Below are 20,770 nucleotides of genomic sequence, written 5' to 3' on the forward strand. Positions count from 1 at the left end.
TCATATTAGGAATATTAATTATATTTGACAATAGCTAATATTCTTTAGTAGCAATTACATTGAAGAAAAAAAAAAACTTTATTAAAGCTATTAAAATAAAATTATACTGAGTTAGTATGAAATGACTTATGACTTCCTTGTTTTTATATTATTTATTATTATTTGTATTCCTACGCGGTGACAAGGTTAAGAACGCCTATTTGTTAGCCGGATTACAGTAGATACAAATTAACCTGATGATAAACATAACCTTGCCCCATAAGTCTGTAAGGTAATGAATTGTTTCTTTGTTTTCAGCAGCTAAGTACCTACCTGGTACGTGGCAAGATTGTAAAACATAGGTAAGTATTTAATATTCATAAAGAAATAAATGGCGAAAATCCTTTTTTTTATAATTTTTACAACATGATTAAGCTATTCGTGTTTTTTATTATTTTTACAACACTAATTTTCTTTATTGAACTAATAGTATAGGTAGGTAGGTACTATTTAAACCAATTTGTTACAGTTTGAAATACCCAAAACTGCGTAACTAGAGTTCAAAGTTTGTATCCGTGGGTGAATTTCGAAAAACTTTTAATTGGTTATCGAAATAGCGAATTTCATTTTCATATTGCAGGCAAAAGTATGCCTTAGATGAAATTCGCCTTTTAAGTACAATCAAGCCAAAACTTTCTCGTGCTAGGTAGGTCCAGATAGTAAGACAGTAGATAATATTTATTAAGGTGGAATATAAACGGATATCAGGATAGTAAAATTAAAATAAAATTCAGTAACTCAAATAAGTAAGTACCTACCCTACTCTAGTTTTTTTTATTAAATAATTTTTTTTGGCCATGAAATAAGTCTATGACCAGCCACTGGCCGGTGTGATAGAACAAGAACGATATATAGGTGTAAACGGCAAGGACTAGTAACTTGTAAGGAGAAAAATTTCTGAAGACAGGATAAAGATATTCTTCGTTCAAAATGCTGTGTACACATCTGTGAACAAAATGATTTTACATACTTAGTTAATTTCGACCTAATTAAGAAATAATAGATTCTGAGATATTGACAGAATACGATAAAGAATTCGAAATAAGCGTACATTTGTTAGTGATAGAATGAATTTTTTTATTGTCGTTATGACATACAGACAGACAGACACACTTTCGCATTTATAATATTAGCATGGATGGATAGTATGGATTAGGTTAGCTGTAAACTTAAATCTTTTTTCTGTGTCCACAGTTTCAGTGCCCATAATAATTTCCACTAAAAAAAAGTCACTTACACAGTTACGTATACACTGATAAAGCCGAGCATTGCAATGATTCCCGGTCCCATACTCTTGGGTCTTTCTCGCTTTACGAATATGAGATCGAAGATGACGAAACCCAGGGAAACTGTGTGCATGCTGTGGTGCTCCCACAGATGTATTACAGTCCCTACAGGAGGCGGCATGACAAGCGCTTTATCGTGATACCATAGTCTCCAAAATAGAATGTCGGCAAACTGAAATATAGAGAAGGTGATTATTATTGACCCGCAACGCTTCTGGTGATTCCTTCACTTCATCATTGCTTTCGTCAGTTATCCTGCTATCCTGTCCTTGCATAAAGTAAAAGAAAAGCGGTATTTAATTGATTAAATATCAATAAATCAGACGTGTTTTATCGAACTAGAAAACTAATCGTGCATCAACAAAAATGTACCTACACTATAAGAAACCCTTGGACGAATAAATACTCCATGAACCCTGAAAACATTGCACTCCTTTTTTAGGCAATCGACAGACATGATTCTTAGCTTAATAAATAAAAAAGTAAAATCCATACTATCCATATTACTATTATCCATACTAATATTATAAATGCGAAAGTGTGCCTGTCTGCTACGTTTTCACGGCCCAACCGCTGAACCAATTTTAGTGAATACATCCCGGGGAAGGACATACATAGGCTACTTTTCATCCCGGAAAATCAAACAGTTCCTACGGGACTTTAAAAAACCTAAAACCTAAAATAAATAAATAAAAAACTTACAACAGTGGTCGGCAACAAGAGATTGGTAAACGTGAAATCCCTGATTTTCTTTAAAATTTTCACGTGTTTCATCTCATCTCCTTTCAACTCTCGCCAGTCACAATATAAACAAATAGGTATATATGGATAGGTTAACAACTGAAATAAAAATTTAAAAAAAACTATGCATATAGGTAAGTACTATAATTTATGGTTTTGACTGCGGCTAATTTACTCATTCTCACTCTCACTGGCAATACCTGGCAAGAATTATTGTCCAATATTTACAGAATGACACTTTGGCATTTAACTAACATTGTCCTTATATGCAAGTAATATCTATGGATGGTATTCCTCATTGCTAAAGGTCGCGATTCCTTCTATCATATAATGAAATCAATCATAATGTGATGGCAGGGCATGGCAGGGTCTTTCTTGGGATAATAATACGGTGGGTTCCCAACTTCCCAGGTCCTCCTGCAAACCACTTGACTAAGATTATTTATTATTTCAATACTTACCTAGATACAACGATTATAGTAAGACTTTGGTAATAATAACTGGGATCCTCTCCAAGACCCGTGAGTAACGGAGTGGTAAAGCAAATAATATTACCCGTACTTACACTAAACCAAGTTGTAATGAGTTTCCACTTAAACTTTGCATACAATTGTATCGTCACGTCTTCAGAATGTTCAAAGTCTTTGCCTAATAATCGTATAGACAATATCACTAAATGCACAAATGCTAATAAATATACCAATAAGCGAAACCTTAACAGTCCGTCCGTTTCTCGCACCAGTGTTATTAATTTTGTCATATTAGCGTTAACTAAATGCGCACGTCTTAACCGTGAGAGTCAAAGGTAAACGAATGAAACATAAGTGCAAGGAAAATACCTATTAATATAGTGTGGCAGCCAGACAATGTTAAAGGTAGATACAATGATGAAATTAGCGCTTTACTGCAATCTCGCTTATTAGATAAGTGATGATGCAGTATTCTGCAGTCTAAGATGGAAGCGTTCTACCAGAAGGGGGTATATCTGCGGGAAAGATATTTTTTTTAAAACAGCTGGTTTCTACTGGGAATCATCGTCGTTACAAGTCCACAGCTGGAAAAAGATCTCTTGTAGGGACTTCCATACGCCATGGTCTTGGTGCACCTGAATCCAGCGGGTTCCTGCGACCTGTTTGATGTAAACATCCAACTAGTGGAGAGTTTTGCACAACGCTGCCATCTAGCACAGTACCGAAAAGCAGTTGCTTAATGGCACATCGTTTTAAATAGTATGATACAAGTGTAAATTAAAAATTTATAACACCCCCGACAAGTGAAGGTTACAGTAACTAGAAAAAAGCTGATAACTTTCAAACGGCTGAACCGATTTTCTTGGATGATAGCTAAGAACACTCTCGATCAAGCCACCTTTCAAACAAAGAAACTAAATTAAAATCGGGTCATTAGTTTAGGAGCTACGATGCCACAGACAGATACACAGATACACACGTCAAAATTATAACACCCCTCTTTTTGGGTCGGGGTTTAAAATTAAGTATATTGTTTCAATAACCCTTTCCTAGCGGATGCCTACGTCATAATAGCTATCTTTTCAGCCCGATTTCAGTAGTTTGAGCTATGCGTTGACAGATCAGTCAGTCAGCTGTTTCTTTTATATAATGTATAAGATTAATTAATATAGATATTGGGTTGAAAATTTACAAATCTCCTCATATTGTTATTGTATTATTATGCCCATGAAGGTCCATGAAGAAAACATCAAAGTATTTATTAAGTGGATAATGTTATGGATATTATTCACCAAAAATATTGTGTAGAAAGGTATTAAATAACTACTTATAGGGGAGGACAGGGTATAGCAGGAAGAAGAAAAAGTTTACACAGCAAACTTTAACAGCGTCGTCCTGCCTTTGTCAAAAGTTTAAATTATGGTAAGCAAAACGATCTGGTCTAAACTAACAATAACTTAAGCTTCCTTTATTTACGGTTTCAATCCATTTTTGGAATCCTTAGTATGGTTATGCCTATGACTTCATCCGTGTGGCTTTCGTTTTCTTTTATAATCCTTTAGGAACTCTTTCATTTTCCGGGACCAAAACTAGCCTAAGTATGCCCGTTTCCAGAATGCAAGCTATCTCTGTACCAAAAAGACGATGCCGCGACTTCATTCTCGTGGATTTAGGTTTCATAAGAATCCCGTGAAACTCTTTAATCTTTCAGGACAAAAATTAGTGCCCCTCCTGAGATTCTATCCTTCTACTACATCAAAAAACAGTTAGACAAATGAGGCGTAAAAAGCTAACAGACAAACATACACACTTTCGCATTTAATATATTAGTATTGAAATCATTCTTTGTATTACTAGTTCTATTATAAGTATGGTAAGCGAAAAGAACCTTGTACATATTGCCCTATGCACTCAACCAATGCACTCGGCGAACGTGTAGGTAGGTAGGTATATTATACTGTTGGCCACTTGGAGTATATAATTATTATAGCGTGGGACCACTGACCGGTTTGCCGAATTTGTGGGATTTCATGCAAATATCAATTTATTGGAGGATCCATAAAGTTATGCCAGAAAAATACATCGTTAGGAACTACAAATCCATAGATACTTTGACTGCCCGTGCGAAGTCGGGATGATTTGCAAGTCATAAATATTATATTGTTATATACTATACAAACATGTTTAGTTAAGCTAGGTCAAGGTTATATACTCGTCAAAGTATAATCCTCTTTCAACGTCACTACAAACACATAATTACAGCTTTATTAATAACATCATAAAACTAATCAATATATAATCAATATAATGAGTAACGATACAGGTATATGTGTAATCCTAACTTCCTTATTATTATATGCATAACTGCATTTAGAATTTCTATCAAGGCACTTACATAGTAAATTTTCCAAATTCACAATTCTGGCTTGAAAGCCTCTGGCTGGACTTTTTGCTTATACTGCATGATCAACACATCGCCAGCTCACTTCGAAGCACGGGTCTTTTCTCAGAATGAAAATGGTTTAGCCGTAGTCTATCAAGGTGGAAAAGTGCGGATAGGCAGACTTCACACACCTTTGAGACTATTATGTAGAACTCTCAGACATACTAGTTTCCTCACGATGTTTTCCTTCACCGTTAAAAATTACTTTAGTGATATTTAATTACTTAAAGCGCACATAACCACGAAAAGTTCGAGATACGTATCCGGGATCAAACCCCACACCTCCCGACGTCTTAACTATCTTAACTATCACTGTTTTTTATAGCCTACTTAGTTTATTATTTCTCTTTTGCAGGACACATTTTTTCATAGGATTGGGAACTGGCCGCATCATGGTTCTTCAGTGCGGGATGGCGGGCTATACGTACTCCTAGATTCTCTAGGCAAAAAGGTTTTGTCACGATGTCTTCCTTTACCGCAATGGGTGTCTAACTTAATTAATATTCTTTGATCCATCTTCATAACTCTTTTTAGGCCTACTCAGCATACTTATTTATGGAAAGACTAGCGAATTAAAAAAATACATACTTTAAAGCAGAACACGCGTAGAGTCATAAGTCATAAGTGAATAGGCACCTTCTTGGTAAACGCGTCCCATCTTAGACCACATCATCACTTTCCATCTTAATAGAGAAGCTTTTCGGATGATGATCGCCAAACTTCGTTTCGAAGAAGGCACGCGATGATGATGATGATGATGATCACTTTCCATCAGGTGTGATTGTGGTCAAGCAAATCCTATAGTAATTAAAAAAAAAAAGAAATATCTAGCAAATATGACCGAACACTACTTAACAGAATAAGCTCTAGCGAAACTGATGCAGATGCAGACTAAAAGGAGAAATAAAGTCTATTCTTTATTCAGTTTCACTAATCGGCTAAAGGTATTAGTGCAGGAAGCCTCATTGAGAAAACCTTATTGTGCAGGATAACTGAGACGAGTTAAGCTCTTTTGAACACGTAATCTATACTCTGTTTTATATTAAACTTTTACCCGCCCGCTATAGAAAGTCTTCGACTTATTATTGTAGTACCTACTGCTACTATATTATCTACCTTTATGTATTGAACAGGTATCTGCAATCCAACTACGATATGATTTATTAGCCCAATATACCAAATAATATTATTAAATACCATCATATTTGCTGATTTTCAAAATCCCGCGGGAACTCTTTGATTTTCCGGGATAAAAAGTAGCCTTTGTGTTAATCCAGGGTATAATCTATCTCTATTCTCAGCCAAATCCGTCTAGTGTTTTTGCGTGATTGAGTAACAAACATCCAAACATCCAAACATCCGAACATCCAAACATCCACACTTTCACATTTATAATTTTTAATTAATAAATTATAAATTAAAAAATTAATTCCTAATAATCAAAATTACGATTATTAGGAATTAAGATAATCAGTCCATTGTTTATCTTTTTTTATGTAGATTGTATGTAGAGTATTTTTTAGAGTATTCATAATTCGCAGACTATAATTGAGGTAACAACGTTTTACCACAGGTTTTACCAAATCCAACATGGTACACATGACAAGCAAAATTACGCAATGCTATATTTTAAAAATATGAATTTACACAAAGTTTGATTGGATTCGATTAAAAATAAACTCTTTTTCAGTGGTGACATTTTAATGAAATAAGTACAATACTTACTAAGCGGTTTTTTTTAACTTTTGTATTCTAAAGTTATATATAATCCATATTAATATTATAAATGCGAACGTGTGTCTGTCTGCTTGTCTGTTACCTTTCACGGCCCATCCGTTTGAGTGGTTTTATCAAATGGTACAGAAATAGCTTGCTCGGAGACGGACATAGACTTTATGTCCTGGAAAACCAAAGAGTTCTCGCAGACTTCTTAAAAACCTTAATCCACGCGAATGAAGTCGTGGGCATCAACTATTGAATCATAAGGCAGCTTATTGTTGGATAATAAAAGCTACGTACAATTTTCATGAAAATAAAACAAAGTAAACAATATACATTTTTATTGCAGCTATATAACAATGCAGATATAAATAAAAGGTATAATTTATATTATTTATGTTTAGTTTCGAAGATACAAACTAAAGTTTAGTTTTTCTTCTCTCGTACTTACGCAAAAGGATATTTGGTTCTTGTATTGACTCTGAACATACCAGACCTGAAAAGAGGAATACAAATTAAATGCGGAAAGTGAATGGTTATAAGAGCTTTGAAAGATATAAAATTAGCATTATTTACGGTAAATTAGCATAGATAGGTAGGTACTAACAATTATGTGAAAAAGTCAAGTAAAAAATGCTTACCCAAGTTTAATATGGTCATTATTTCCCATTCTAAGCAGGTAACCACTGCATGTGTTCAACTTGACCTGAGGCCAGTTTCCACACTTGTTGCCGATCAACAGATTGTGAGTAAGGGATGCAGCCATGAGTTCCCAAGCGCGGTTGTGACTGCAGTAGTTGTTCAGGAAGCAGCCGGGCTGGCCAGTGCCACCGTTGGGGTAGAAGTTCACATCGCCAATGGCATCACCAACACCGTAGGCGAGGAGACCTACGGCGTCGGTGTGAATCACTTCAACGTATAAAGCGTCGTTCGAGTTCAAGCGAGGAGAATGGGTGCCCCATTCTCTACCAGATGGGTTAAGACCTGAAATGTACCCACATCGTACTCTATAATCTTCTATGAATAAAATAATTTGCAACACCATTTCACAATCAATATTTATTTATTTGAAATTGACTTCAACATAAGAGTTTTTTATATACAGGGTTACTGGTAATATGTCGGCAATCTGTTAAGGGGGTGTAGGCGAAGTAATTTGCAACCAAATGACCCCTTATGACCCCTAGGCAAATGTCAACCATTTTCGAGTAATTTGACTTTTTGTGTTTTTTAGAAAAATTTGAGGTATGCAACTTTGAAAATTTATAAAAAAAAACCAATGCATGATTTTTTTTTATTTTTATTATTATTTGCTTGCTAACACTTCAATACATAATAATCAACCATAAAATGATACTTATCTTTAATAGTTTTTAAATCACAGCTACAAATCTGTGCAAGTTTCATAATTTACGCCAGGTGGTCTGACAAAAATGGTCGATTTATGTAAAAAATTACTGAAGAACTTTATCGGCAGAACACATGAAAAACATGTACAACTTCTCAGCTATCCAACGAGATACAATATGGTACCAGAAATTAGAAATTGGCCGAAAAAAATGCAATTATTGTGAAAAAAATGAAATCGTCTTAAGAATACGAAATAATATCTCAACGTCGAATTTTATGGTAATACTCTTATTTCTTATTTAGGATGAGTAATGAGTTATAAATTAATCTTACAATTAATTTTCGAAGTATAAAACTCTAAAAATAACACTCTAAAAATAATGAGAGTTCCAAGAATGACATTTTTAATCCTTTGTGTGAACACGTGCACCGATCAGCGCTCTCGGATAAGAAGAGCTTAAAAACATTATCTAGTGACTGGATAGAAAAAACAAAGGCATAAATAGCCAGATTTGCCTAACATTTTTCAGAGAATAGGATAATAATTAAAGCACTGGCAAGTACAATAACATTAGGTGAAGGGTGGGATCCTTAACTTATTTAATTGTATTGTATTTATAAATTCTTAGACTTAAAAGATAAGACATTTAAAATGTTTCATAATTTGCGCATTTATTTGCATTATTAGAAAACGTACCTCTGGAAATAAGAAGAGGAATGAGATTCCAGCACGATAGATGTCCAGCACACTGGAGAATAACAGTTCGGCAATGGTTAGACACTAATTTTCCCAATCGATGGATAGGCAGAGGAGGCCCAATTCCTTGGCCAGCAAGATGTCCAGACCTGACACCTATGGACTATTATGTCTGGGGACATATGAAGAGCCTAGTGTACGATGTCTCACCAGTGCCATCAGTCGAAGAATTGAAAATTAGAATAATAAATGCAGCTAATTCAATAAGAACCAATTTGACAAGTAATGTAGTAAAATCTCAATTAAGAAAAAGAATGCGCCTGTGCATAAGAAATAGAGGGTCACATTTTGAAAATGAACTTTAGAATTTAGTTTTAATGGCTTAGTGTAACTTATCTACGTAATTATTGTAAACTTCCTAAACGATTATTGTAATTTTTGATTGCAGACGATTTCGTCTTTTTAACAATAATTGTATTTTTTTTCGGCCATTTTCTGATTTCTGGTACCATATTGTATCTCGTTGGGTAGCTGAGAAGTTGTACATGTTTTTCATGTGTTCTGCCGATAAAGTTCTTCAGTAATTTTTTACATAAATCGACCATTTTTGTCAGACCACCTGGTGTAAATTATGAAACTTGTACAGATTTGTAGCTGTGATTTGAAAACTATTAAAGATAAGTGTCATTTTATGGTTGATTATTATGTATTGAAGTGTTAGCAAGCAAATAATAATAATAATAAAAAAATTCATGCATTGGTTTTTTTTTTATAAATTTTCAAAGTTGCATACCTCAAATTTTTCTAAAAAACACAAAAAGTCAAATTACTCGAAAATGGTTGACATTTGCCTAGGGGTCATAAGGGGTCATTTGGTTGCAAATTACTTCGCCCACACCCCCTTAACGGATTGCCGACATATTACCAGTAACCCTGTATACAAGTGTAAATTAAAAATTTATAACACCCCCGACGATCCAAAGTATCTGAGTTTTCCAAAACATCATTTTCAAATAAATAATTATGTATTTAGGCAACGTCCATCTTGACAGCTTGACATTTGTCTATTGACATAATATTATGAACCTAACGGTTATCTAACCTTCTTTTCTACAAGAAAACTAGAAAAGAGCTGATAACTCTTAAACGGCTGAACCAATTTTTTTAGATTATAGCTAAGAACACTCTCGATCAAGCCACCTTTCAAACAAAAAAAACTAAATTAAAATCGGTTCATTCGTTTAGGCGCTACGATGCCACAGACAGATACACAGATACACAGATACACACGTCAAACTTATAACACCCCTCTTTTTGGGTCGGGGGTTAAAAATAAACTTACATCTAAATTTAAACTAAAAACAAATAAAAATAATTAAATTAAATTAAAAACTAAAATTTACTAAATTAAATCTAAAACCTCATTGAGACCACCGCAGCGAGGTATTGTACAAGACGCTGGCAGCATTACTCCTGGCCTCCTCCAAATGGCCAAACTAATTTTTTGCACCTGCCCGCTCTCGGGTCCCCGGTTGACTCGATAACCCTTTTCGAAATTTCACAATTATTTTGAAATTACGTTTTACGGGAATTTGACAAACCACATCCACAGATAATAATTATTATTCAAATAATAAGAATCAAACGGTACGCCCGAAAGTCAAGCCTTCACTCCTCATAATAAAATCATGAAGAATGAAAGAAAAATTGTTTAAGTACGCATTATTCTAAATTCGATCATCTAAACTCATATTAATTATATGATAATTTGAATGATGATGTACCTATTGAGTTCGTAATATTATACTTTATTATTACTATCAAATCGGTGATGGTTAAATTCTGTGCTATTAGGATAATAATATTGTATTGTTATACCTACTTATATACCAGAAAAAGGCATGAATGGCTCGCATTACTCCAGAGATAGAAAATCTACGTAAAAAAGGTACGTATTGTTGAGAGGATGTGTTTGAATTAAACTCTGCTGTGTAACAGCTAGACATATTGTATAGGTTGTTACAGCTTTACTCACGTATTTAGTCGATGTAAGCCCGAAACTAGTCGGGCATAGACGTAACAAGCTATACTTACTTATAATGGAAATTACGATACCTAATTTAATAGCTAGACATAAGATAAAAATAATCATATTTTTTCGTACCAGTTATTCTTGCAACTTCTCCATCGAGAGCTCTTCCAGTAAAGCCGACGACATGAGCTCCAAGATCGAATCCAATCAAGTGCAATGTGTCCAAAGTGACAGCTGATTGGCGAACTAGTTCTTGGATAACCTGTGCCAAGGCTGTACCAACTATGGAGACCGCACCTACTGCGTTGTTGTAGCTCTGGCTTGCATAGACCGACCAGTCCACTACGATGACGTTCATGTCTTCGCTTTCGAGGGCAGCTGGAAAACAAATTTTTTTTCATACATATAAAAAATAGCGGGCAAACGAGCAGGCGGGTCACCTGGTATTAAGTATTATAGCGCCGCCCATGAATTTGCAGCACCAGAGGTGCCGTCGATGCACGCGACGGGAACATTGTTATTGGGCAGGTCGACAACGGAACCCAGAAATACCATGTTTTAAGGTTCCGCGCCCCAAAAGGAAAAAACGGTCAAGTGCGAGTCGGACTCGCACACAAAGGGCGTTCCGTGCTATCGTATAAGAAATACCACTACGTATTTAATTTTTTTTTAATTTTCATTTTTAAATTGTGATTATTTGTTGTTACAGTTGCAATAGAAATCAACATTTTGTGAATATCTCAACTTTCCAACTATCACGGTTCACGAGAAACAGTCCGCTGACAAACAGACGGATGGACAGACAGACTATCAAGAAAACTTATAGGGTTTAGGGTTGTCCCGTTGACCTAGAATCATGAAATTTGGCAGGTAAGTACTAGGGAGGTAGGCCTTATAGCACAAGTAAAGGAAAAAATCCAAAAACTGTGAATTTGTGGCTACATCACAAAAAAAAATTTAATGTGTTAATGAACAAATAATAATTAGTATTTTCAATTTTCAAAAAAAAAATACATACCGTCCTTCAAAATAGGATTCAAGGTAGTGGTACCAGAGCCTTTATGTCCGTGTACAATAATAGTTGTATTGTTTTCGAGGGAGAGAACATCAGCAGAAGCCCATATGTTGGTAGCGTCGAGTTCAACAGGATCACGACTAAATTGTCTGTAATATAAATTACTTATTAACACTTTTACAGGTGACTAAGTAGCTGAATAGCAGGTATACTTGATATCAGAGAGGATTTTGATCTAGTTCCCCCTTCTCCATAAAAGTTTTAGATTTTGATTTTACGAAAAGGAGTTCTTTAGAGTTCCGTACCTCAAAAGAAAAAATGGAACCCTTTTAGGATCAGTTTGTTGTTCATCTGTCCGTCTGTCGTGTCTGTCAAGAAAACTTATGACCTTGGATGAAGGATTATAATCATAAACATCCTACAGGTAGGTAGGTCGTATAGTGTAGAGGCATGCAGCCTCTTTTAAGACCGGCAGCTGCGAAGAAAGCAACACACTTTGCAGCTGTCACTTAGAGAACACAATTTGAATTCGGAACGATTCAAAATATCTTGCTGGCCTGGACGAACCCCGGGCAGCGGATTCAACCAATTCACTTCAGATCATCAAGACCGAAACGCCTCGGTCTAGCATCAAGCTCCGGCCCTCGTTTTTCTACCACAGTTTTAATTGTAACCAAGGCACATATTGTAAATACAGCCCAAGTAATACAAGTGATAATATGTAGTGGTATTTTTATTTATCAGTTATCTATCATACGCTGCATGGCTGCTACAATAGTACAAGTATAAATCTGGGAACCGTGAATTTGTGGTTACATCACAAAAAAACAAATAAAAAAATGAACAAATATAATTAGTATTTTCAATTTTCATAGCAAGATAACTATACCTAGTGGGGCAAAGGATTTACCTGTACATTCTAAAACAGATTTTTATTTATTTTTATGCACAATAGTTTTTGATTTATCGTGCAGTGTCGGAAAAAATACTCGAGTACGGAACCCTCGGTGCGCGAGTCTAACTCGCCCTTGGCCAGTTTTTTTTAATTATTGAACATTGATTTGCAGAAAAACTTAAAGGAGTTTGGGTTTTCTAATCCAATAAAGAAAAAATTAGGTAGGCATCATGTAGCTACGAACCTTGTGTAGATGAAGTATTTGACATATCTCCCTTGCAGTGGCGCTATCGGATCTGCATTACAAGCTGTGCACAATAAATTATTAAATTTCGTGACTTAACAGGGCTCTCTCCGTCAATCATTTCATACAATCATAGTTCCAATTTCATTTGAATATTAAGCAACCAAAGTCCATGAAATTTTGCAGACATATTCTAAAAACTAATATCTGTGTCTGTGATGTTTTAGATTTTTCTAAAAATATGTAGTTTTAAAATTACAGGGACTCAAAGACTTGTATGAAAATTTATAAAACCGCGTAACTTTGAATCCGAATATTTTAACAGAAATCTGGAAAACCACAGACATAGATATTAGTTTCTAGAAAGTGTCTGCAAAATTTCATGGACTTTGGTTGCTTAATATTCAAATTAAATTGGAACTACGATTGTATGAAACGAGTGACGGAGAGAGCCCTCTTAACGGATGGCTACGTCTTAGTACGGAAAAGGAAAATGGTTTTTTATTATATTTTAGATGATCTATTGAAAATATTACAATAAAACTTGAAGCTAGCCTTGTCTATTTATACTATACAAATCATGCTCGCGTGGAATGGTGCCAAGAATTCACGCTGGACAGCCAGGCTGATCCGTTACCCAAGAAATGAGTCAGCCCTTCTGTCATCCGATGAGGCTATTAATCGCGGTGAATTTTTTTTAGCCCTAAGACTCCAAGATGATGTTGCATTGCATAATAATATGTGCTATGTAATTACTCATTACTAATAATATAATTATCAAAATTAAACGCGGATGTCGCTTAAAATATAAATATAAATACACATCGTGAAAATTTCTCAACTCTCTACCTATTACGTTTCATGAGGTACAGCCCGCGGACAGACAAACAGAGGCTTAGTAATAGGGTCCTGCTCGCCCCCGTCGGGTACGGGATCCTAATAATAGTAATAAAATACTTAATAGTAAATCTATTACATAATATAATATATATATATATATATATATATAGGTTTGTGTGTGTGTGTGTTTATGTTTGTTACTCCTTCACGCAAAAACTACAAGACAGATTTGGCTGAAATTTGGAATGGAGATAGATAATACCCTGGATTAGCACATAGGCTACTTTTTATCCCGGAAAATCAGAGTTCCCATGGGATTTAGAAAAACCTAAATCCACGCGGGCGAAGTCGCGGGCATCGGCTACTACTTTATAATTCGTATGAAGATAAAAACTTCTATCTTACCTAATGCAAAAGCGGCAGTGATAAAAATAAATCTCAACATTTTTTGTTTAACACTGTATACACTGCAACATGCACGTAAATATGTTTCCTATTCAAAAAAATACATATACTCGTATTTATGTAGTTGCGATATGTATCTATGTGAAAGATAACTAGGTAATTATGCACGGAAATGGACATAATACAGGTACGCTGGAAGATCTATGTCGTACTAAACGACAGTAATTTTTGTATTTTTATAATTTTTATTATATTTTCTTTAAATTCAAGGAAATTTATAAATATTAAAAAAAATATACTTAATAAATTTTTATAAAAAAAAATAATTATAATTAATATAATTTATTACAATTAATATATTATTATATTATAATTAATATAAATAAAAAAATTAATTATTTAAAAAAAAAATTATTTAGACAGTCATTTTCGTGCCGATTCGAAGCGCCCCATCTAGCGTACCGAGAATTGAATTGCCACTTTTTGCTAAATGGTCTTCATGTTGACACTATGCTACATTTAAGTACGCTCACATGGCGCTCACTGCTGCTATCGGCATCAAAATAGCGACAATCAAGTTGCTTCTAAAATAATCCGGCAAGCGTAAGTCCAGCGTGTATTAATAGAGGTCAGTGTATTTATTATAGAAATTAATCATTGATTAAAATAACATGAAACGTGTTGCCGATTTATTAGATTTCTTTAATTAGTCAGCTGATTAGATAAGGATTTTTCGGTGAAATTTCACATGAAAATAATATATCTACTTAAGATTGGAAAATACAAAATTGTCTTCAATATCTTAGTATCCTGTAGGTATGCTATCAATTTCCATGTAGGTGTAATGATGTAATGCTACGAAAGTTGGAAACTCAAAGTAGGTATTTACTCGAAATTTAACCCAGGAGATTAGATTATTGATTAGATATCATTGTTACTTTAAAGTTTATTTTTTTTTAACTGCAAACCTACTTAAATTAATTGTTTGCTGTACAAATTGTTGAAAATATTTCTAGTTCGTGTCTAATTTTGTCAGAACTTCGAACTTGAGGAATTTGTCATAAAGCTATTGGGTAATTAGTTATATTTATTAGGTAATGTTTATTCCGCCAATCATAAGCAATTTCATCAAATGCATCATAGCTAAAAGCTGTGTAGAAGTTTTTTGAAATTCAAAAACAAATTAAAAAAATATATTTTTAATATAGCTAACAATGCAGACCTTAATAATTTAATTTACATGTTTATTTTCGAAGATAAAAGATTTTCTTCTCTGGTTCCTATGCGAAAGGATATGTCCTTCCTGTTTTAACTCTGAACATTCCAGACCTGAAAATAAAGGAAAAGGATTTAAAAAAATCGGTCAAGTGCGAGTTGAACTCGCATACGGAGGGTTCCGTACCGTCGTGTACAAGACATAACACTTTTAATATTTTTAAATTTTCATAGCGGCCAGTGAGAAATTTTTACTATTTGTTGTTATGGCGGCAATAGTAAATTAAATACATATTCTGTGAAAATTTCAACTCTCTACCAGCTGTTCACGAGATACAGCTGACACTGACAGACAGACGCATGGACGGACGCAGGTACAGAAAATAGGGTCCCGTTGGAACCTTTCGGGCACGGAACCCTAAAAAGTACCTCAACCTAAAAATTTACTTGGTATTGGTAAGTATTTGTTGATAGCAAGAAAATCTTCTAAGAAAAGTAATATGCAAAGAAAAAAATGCTTACCCAAGTTTAACATGGTCATTATTTCCCATCGCTAGCTTGTAACCACGGCACGCGTTTACCGCGACCTGATGCCAGTTTCCACACTTGTTGCCGATCAACTGATTGTGAGTAAGGGATGCAGCCATGAGCTCCCAAGCGCGGTTGTGACTGCAGTAGTTGTTCAGGAAGCAGCCGGGCTGGCCAGTGCCACCGCTAGGGTAGAAGTCCACATGGCCGATGGCGTCACCAACACCGTAGGCCAGGAGACCTACGCCGTCGGTGTGAATCACTTCCACGTATAGAGCGTCGTTCATGCTCAGGCGGCGAGTATTGGTGCCCCACTGTTTGCCAGCTGGATTGAGACCTGAAATTGTACATCGCACTCCATAATCTTTTATGAAGACAAGACGTGTAAATTAAAAATTTATAACACCCCCGATAAGTGAAGGGTACAGTAACTAGAAAAGTGCTGATACCTACTATATAAGTATTTATTAATTTAGATTTTTTCCTCTTTCATTTAATAATATCCCACTCGATACAATAACAAAAAATTTTTTTGGAGATCCCCACTAATTTGGATATAATATCCGCCGTCAGGTCGTTTTTTTTTTTGTGTAAAATGTAGCCTGTCACCCGGATCATAACAACGAATTGATTGACACCTCACTCATCTAAATTGGCTCAGTAGTTTGGGCGTTACGGTGAAACACACATAAATACAAACCTACATACATAGACTGCTAAAGCCCTATTCCTTTTAGCTTTCCATAGTCGGATAATAAAGATTAATATATTTTTTCGTACCAGTTATTCTTGCGACTTTGCCATCGAGAGCTCTTCCAGTGAAGCCAACGACGTGAGCTCCAAGATCGAATCCAATCAAGTGCAATGTGTCCAAAGTGACGACTGATTGGTCAATCAACTGTTGGATAAGCCTTGCCAAGGCTGTGCCAACACTGGGGACCGCACCCACCGCGTTGCTGTAACTCTGGCCTGCATAGACTGACCAGTCCACTACGATGACGTTCATGTCTTCGCTTTCGAGGGCAGCTGGAAAATAATAATAAAATAATAATAAATATGACGTAACCATTGTGTTGATAGGTATTTCCTTACAAGTGTAAATTACAAATTTATAACACCCCCGACAAGTGAAGGTTTTTTTTTTTTTTAAATGTATGTTTTGCTGGCAACCCTCCGATATTTGACAAGTGAAGGTTACAGTAACTAGAAAAGAGCTGATAACTTTCAAACGGCTGAACCGATTTTCTCGGATTATAGCTAAGAACACTTTCGATCAAGCCACCATTCAAACAAAAAAAAAAAAAAACTATATTAAAATCACTTCATTAGTTTAGGAGCTACGATGCCACAGATAGATACACAAATACACACGTCAAACTTATAACACTTTTTGGGTCTGGGGTTAAAAAGGTAGTTTCTCGCTGAAATGCGTAACACGCGCACTATACGCGGCTCATACGATCTTTTTGCTGCGAACTGACAATGAAATCATGATATGAGTGAAAACTTCACAACGCTGGAGTTAGGTTTCACTGGTATCATGATCTTCAGAAGGTCTAAAACGCCGAGCAAACCGCGTCGCTTACTCGTTTCTCCCAGGTTTCTTTATATTTAATTATCTTCTAAGCAAACTAAAGAAAACTAAAGTATAATAAAAAAAAATAGCAGCTGTTGAGCGAAAGTTTGAGGGTCAAAAAGCACCTAGAGCCGTAAGCTCGTAAAAAAAATTCAAAAAAATTACTCATAATACAATTGGATCGATTTGGTTTGGTATCCCTGTATAATTGATGCTTTATTTTCATGACATTATAAAAAGAACGCGTCAATTATACAGGGATTCGCAAGTTTTTTGTCTAAGTAGAAAAGGATTAATACTCGTAATACATACCGTCTTTCACAGTAGGGTTCAAGGAAGTGGTACCAGAGCCATCGTGCCCATGTACGATGATGGTAGTATTTCTATCGATGGATAGAGCTTCAATGGAAGCAGTTACGTTGGCAGCGTCGAGTTCAATAGGTTCACGACTAAATTCTCTGAAAAGCATAATTCTTATCAACACTTATAAAGGGTAAACTTCGAATGTTTTCTCGTCCAAAACTCCTCAGTACTTGAAGACCAAAGTCTTCGAACAGTGACGAGTGAGTCAAGAGAGTCTACAAGAGGCTGTCCAGCTGTGGACATTTATTAGTTAATAATAGGTATATGGTGAAGGAAAACATCGTGAGGTAACCTGCATGCCTGAGAGTTCTCTATGCCTACCTGTTCAAAGGTGTTCTAAGTCTGCCAATTCGCATTGGGCCAGCGTGGCAGACTATGGCCTAAACCCTTCTCACTCTGAGAAGAGACCTGTTCTCAGTAGTGGGCCGGCAATGGGTTGATCATATTAATATAATATGATGATAAGTTGTATAGGTAACTAAGTAAAGGCTAGTAATAATACTAGTAGAGCAGATTCCTTTTCTTTTTTGTCGGAGAGGATTACGTTTTTGCCCGAGTTTCAGGATTGGACATTAATAAAATTGTAGTAACTGACTTTAGAGCAAAATAGAATTTAAGAGTGCCTCTACAATAATACCTTTTTGTAATTGCATTTGTAGCTCTGAGATCTATAGATGAAAAGATCTTTTGTATTCTAACGGAACACTTGTATTGCTTAGTTTCTATTTTTACCTACTAGCTTTTTTCCTTGATTTCGCCTGCTTGCATTCATGTCTTTTAAAGTCTCGTTGGATATTCTTAAAATCATTTTTTAGTGTGGAAATGAGGATCTATACGTTTAATCGTTGTATTAAAAAATAATTACAATAAATTATTATTATATTAATACGAACCTTGAGTAGATGAAGTACTTATTAAAGCTCCCTTGTAGGGGTGCTATCGGATCTGCATTACAAGCTGTGAACAATAAAATTATTTTTAAATTTTTCTGACGATACTTTTTCTCGAATAAAATCATGCCATGCGGATAAAATCGGGCAAAGTCTTGTAATCTATAATTTTTAACAGTTAGGTATAGAAGTACTTAAAAAAATCATGATCAAAAAGAAATATACAAGATATAATTATAATGGGACGAATAAGTTGCTGTCTGCATTTTAGTGTCCCTTACCTACTCAAAAGTCTAAACGGAACCCAGTTAATGTCATTCTGCTCTCTGTCTATTTCACGGATCTTCAGTTTAGTATGAATTACAGACCTGGCCTGGGATATTTATTTACCTAAAACCGAGGATTGAATTTTTTTTAGTCCAAGCTACAGAGTCCTCGATGCGCGAGTCGGACTCGCGCAGGCCGGTATTCCAGATTTGCTTGCAGTACCGAAGTCAGAAATATACGCATAGCTATGTATATTATACGGGGTGTACATATACTTAACATTTAGCCCAGAAGTTTCACATTTTTTAAAATATATTTTACTTAGAATAAGGTTCAAGCTTAACTCTTATTAAGATAAAAGCGTCTATCTTACCTAATGCACAAGCGACAGTAAAAAAAATAAAACTCAACATTTTTCCGTTTACTTCGGAAGACACTTCAATCGTAAATCTGTTACTGATGGAAAAAAATACCTATTTATGTAGTTGCGATATAACTATGTGAAAGATTATCATATAACTTAATCATAGATTAATATGACATCAAACGTTCTGCCGCTTTACAAGATTTTTTTAATTAATGTGATTAGATAAAGTTTTTGATGTAATTTCGTTCACATAGAAAACAATAAAATTAGAAAAAACCAATTGGTCTTCAATGTTTTTGAATTTAATACACTAGGTGATACCCGCGACTTCGCCCGCGTGGATTAAAGTTTTTAAATATTTAATTCCGGTATAAAAATGACCTTTGCCCGTCAGCAGCATGCAAGCTACGTCTTTACCAAATACATAGATGATGCCCACAACTTCGTCCATATGTATTTAGTTTTTTTTTTTAATTCGAGGGAACTATTTGATTTTCCTAGATCGAAAGTATCCTAAGTTGTTTTCCGAGATGCAACCTATATCTGTGGTCTGTACTCAATTTCGTCCTAAATAGGGAAACAGATGGAGCGTGAAAAGCTAACAGACAGAAAGACAGATACATCTTCGCATTAATAAACTACTAGTGACCCGCCACGGCTTCGCACGGGTTGCTTATTGTAATTTTCATAGGGATCCCTATTTTTTTTAAATAAAATAAGTATAGCTTATGTGTATGTGTAATGAAGTAATAGTTTATTTGGAAACAAACTGTAGACTCAACATTCCATCCAGTAGGTACCTACCTACCTACTCAGTTACCTACTTTTACAGGTTTTTCATGTTTCTTTTACGACGAAGTAATCAATTTACTATATAAAAACTTAATCGCTAGCCTTTAGCTATAGAAATTGTTCAAAACATTTCGGTCTAAATAGTTTGTAACTTATTTTGTAAGAACTTGGAGAGGAATTTGTAACAAAGTTACCAAGTGTTGTTCGATATCATTAATAAATTAGGCCCTTACACTAATTCAAGATCTTGTTGCCATTATAACGAAAAAATGCGTAAAGTAGATATGCTTATAACATATTATTTATATATTTATTCTTATATTTATTATAATATAATATTATACGGGATAAATAAAACGGGAAAAACGATTAAATAACAAGCTTTTCTCAACTCTCTTATTAGTACTTTTATAAAATGTTTGATTTCATTTTGAAATTATTACATGCCGCTATATCGCACTATGTTGCTCCGGTGGGAATGAAATTATATACTCATTCTTACCTTCAAAGTTCGCTGTTTTTTTAACCCCCGACCCAAGAAGAGGGGTGTTATAAGTTTCACGTGTGTATCTGTGTATCTGTCTGTGGCATCGTAG

At 34.9% G+C, this 20,770-nt stretch overlaps 2 protein-coding genes across 2 annotated transcripts; both read right to left on the minus strand.

Annotated features, from left to right (window-relative positions):
* Positions 1-384: 384 nt before the first annotated feature.
* Positions 385-2,932, minus strand: LOC123869514 (androgen-dependent TFPI-regulating protein-like). The gene is made up of 4 exons (XM_045912493.1): positions 2,632-2,932; positions 2,028-2,165; positions 1,277-1,497; positions 385-984 (listed from the first exon to the last, which is right to left on the minus strand). The coding sequence occupies exons 1-4, from the start codon at positions 2,824-2,826 to the stop codon at positions 804-806; spliced, it is 735 nt and encodes a 244-aa protein (XP_045768449.1). The 5' UTR covers positions 2,827-2,932; the 3' UTR covers positions 385-803.
* A 4,092-nt stretch (positions 2,933-7,024) lies between these two features.
* Positions 7,025-19,428, minus strand: LOC123869718 (lipase member H-B-like). Its single transcript, XM_045912718.1, has 6 exons — positions 19,389-19,428; positions 18,752-18,815; positions 11,796-11,941; positions 10,910-11,155; positions 7,340-7,682; positions 7,025-7,194 (listed from the first exon to the last, which is right to left on the minus strand). The coding sequence occupies exons 1-6, from the start codon at positions 19,426-19,428 to the stop codon at positions 7,146-7,148; spliced, it is 888 nt and encodes a 295-aa protein (XP_045768674.1). The 3' UTR covers positions 7,025-7,145.
* Positions 19,429-20,770: the final 1,342 nt, after the last annotated feature.

The sequence above is a fragment of the Maniola jurtina genome, chromosome 11 (genome assembly GCF_905333055.1).
Source record: "Maniola jurtina chromosome 11, ilManJurt1.1, whole genome shotgun sequence".
In the NCBI taxonomy this organism is placed as follows: domain Eukaryota; kingdom Metazoa; phylum Arthropoda; class Insecta; order Lepidoptera; family Nymphalidae; genus Maniola; species Maniola jurtina.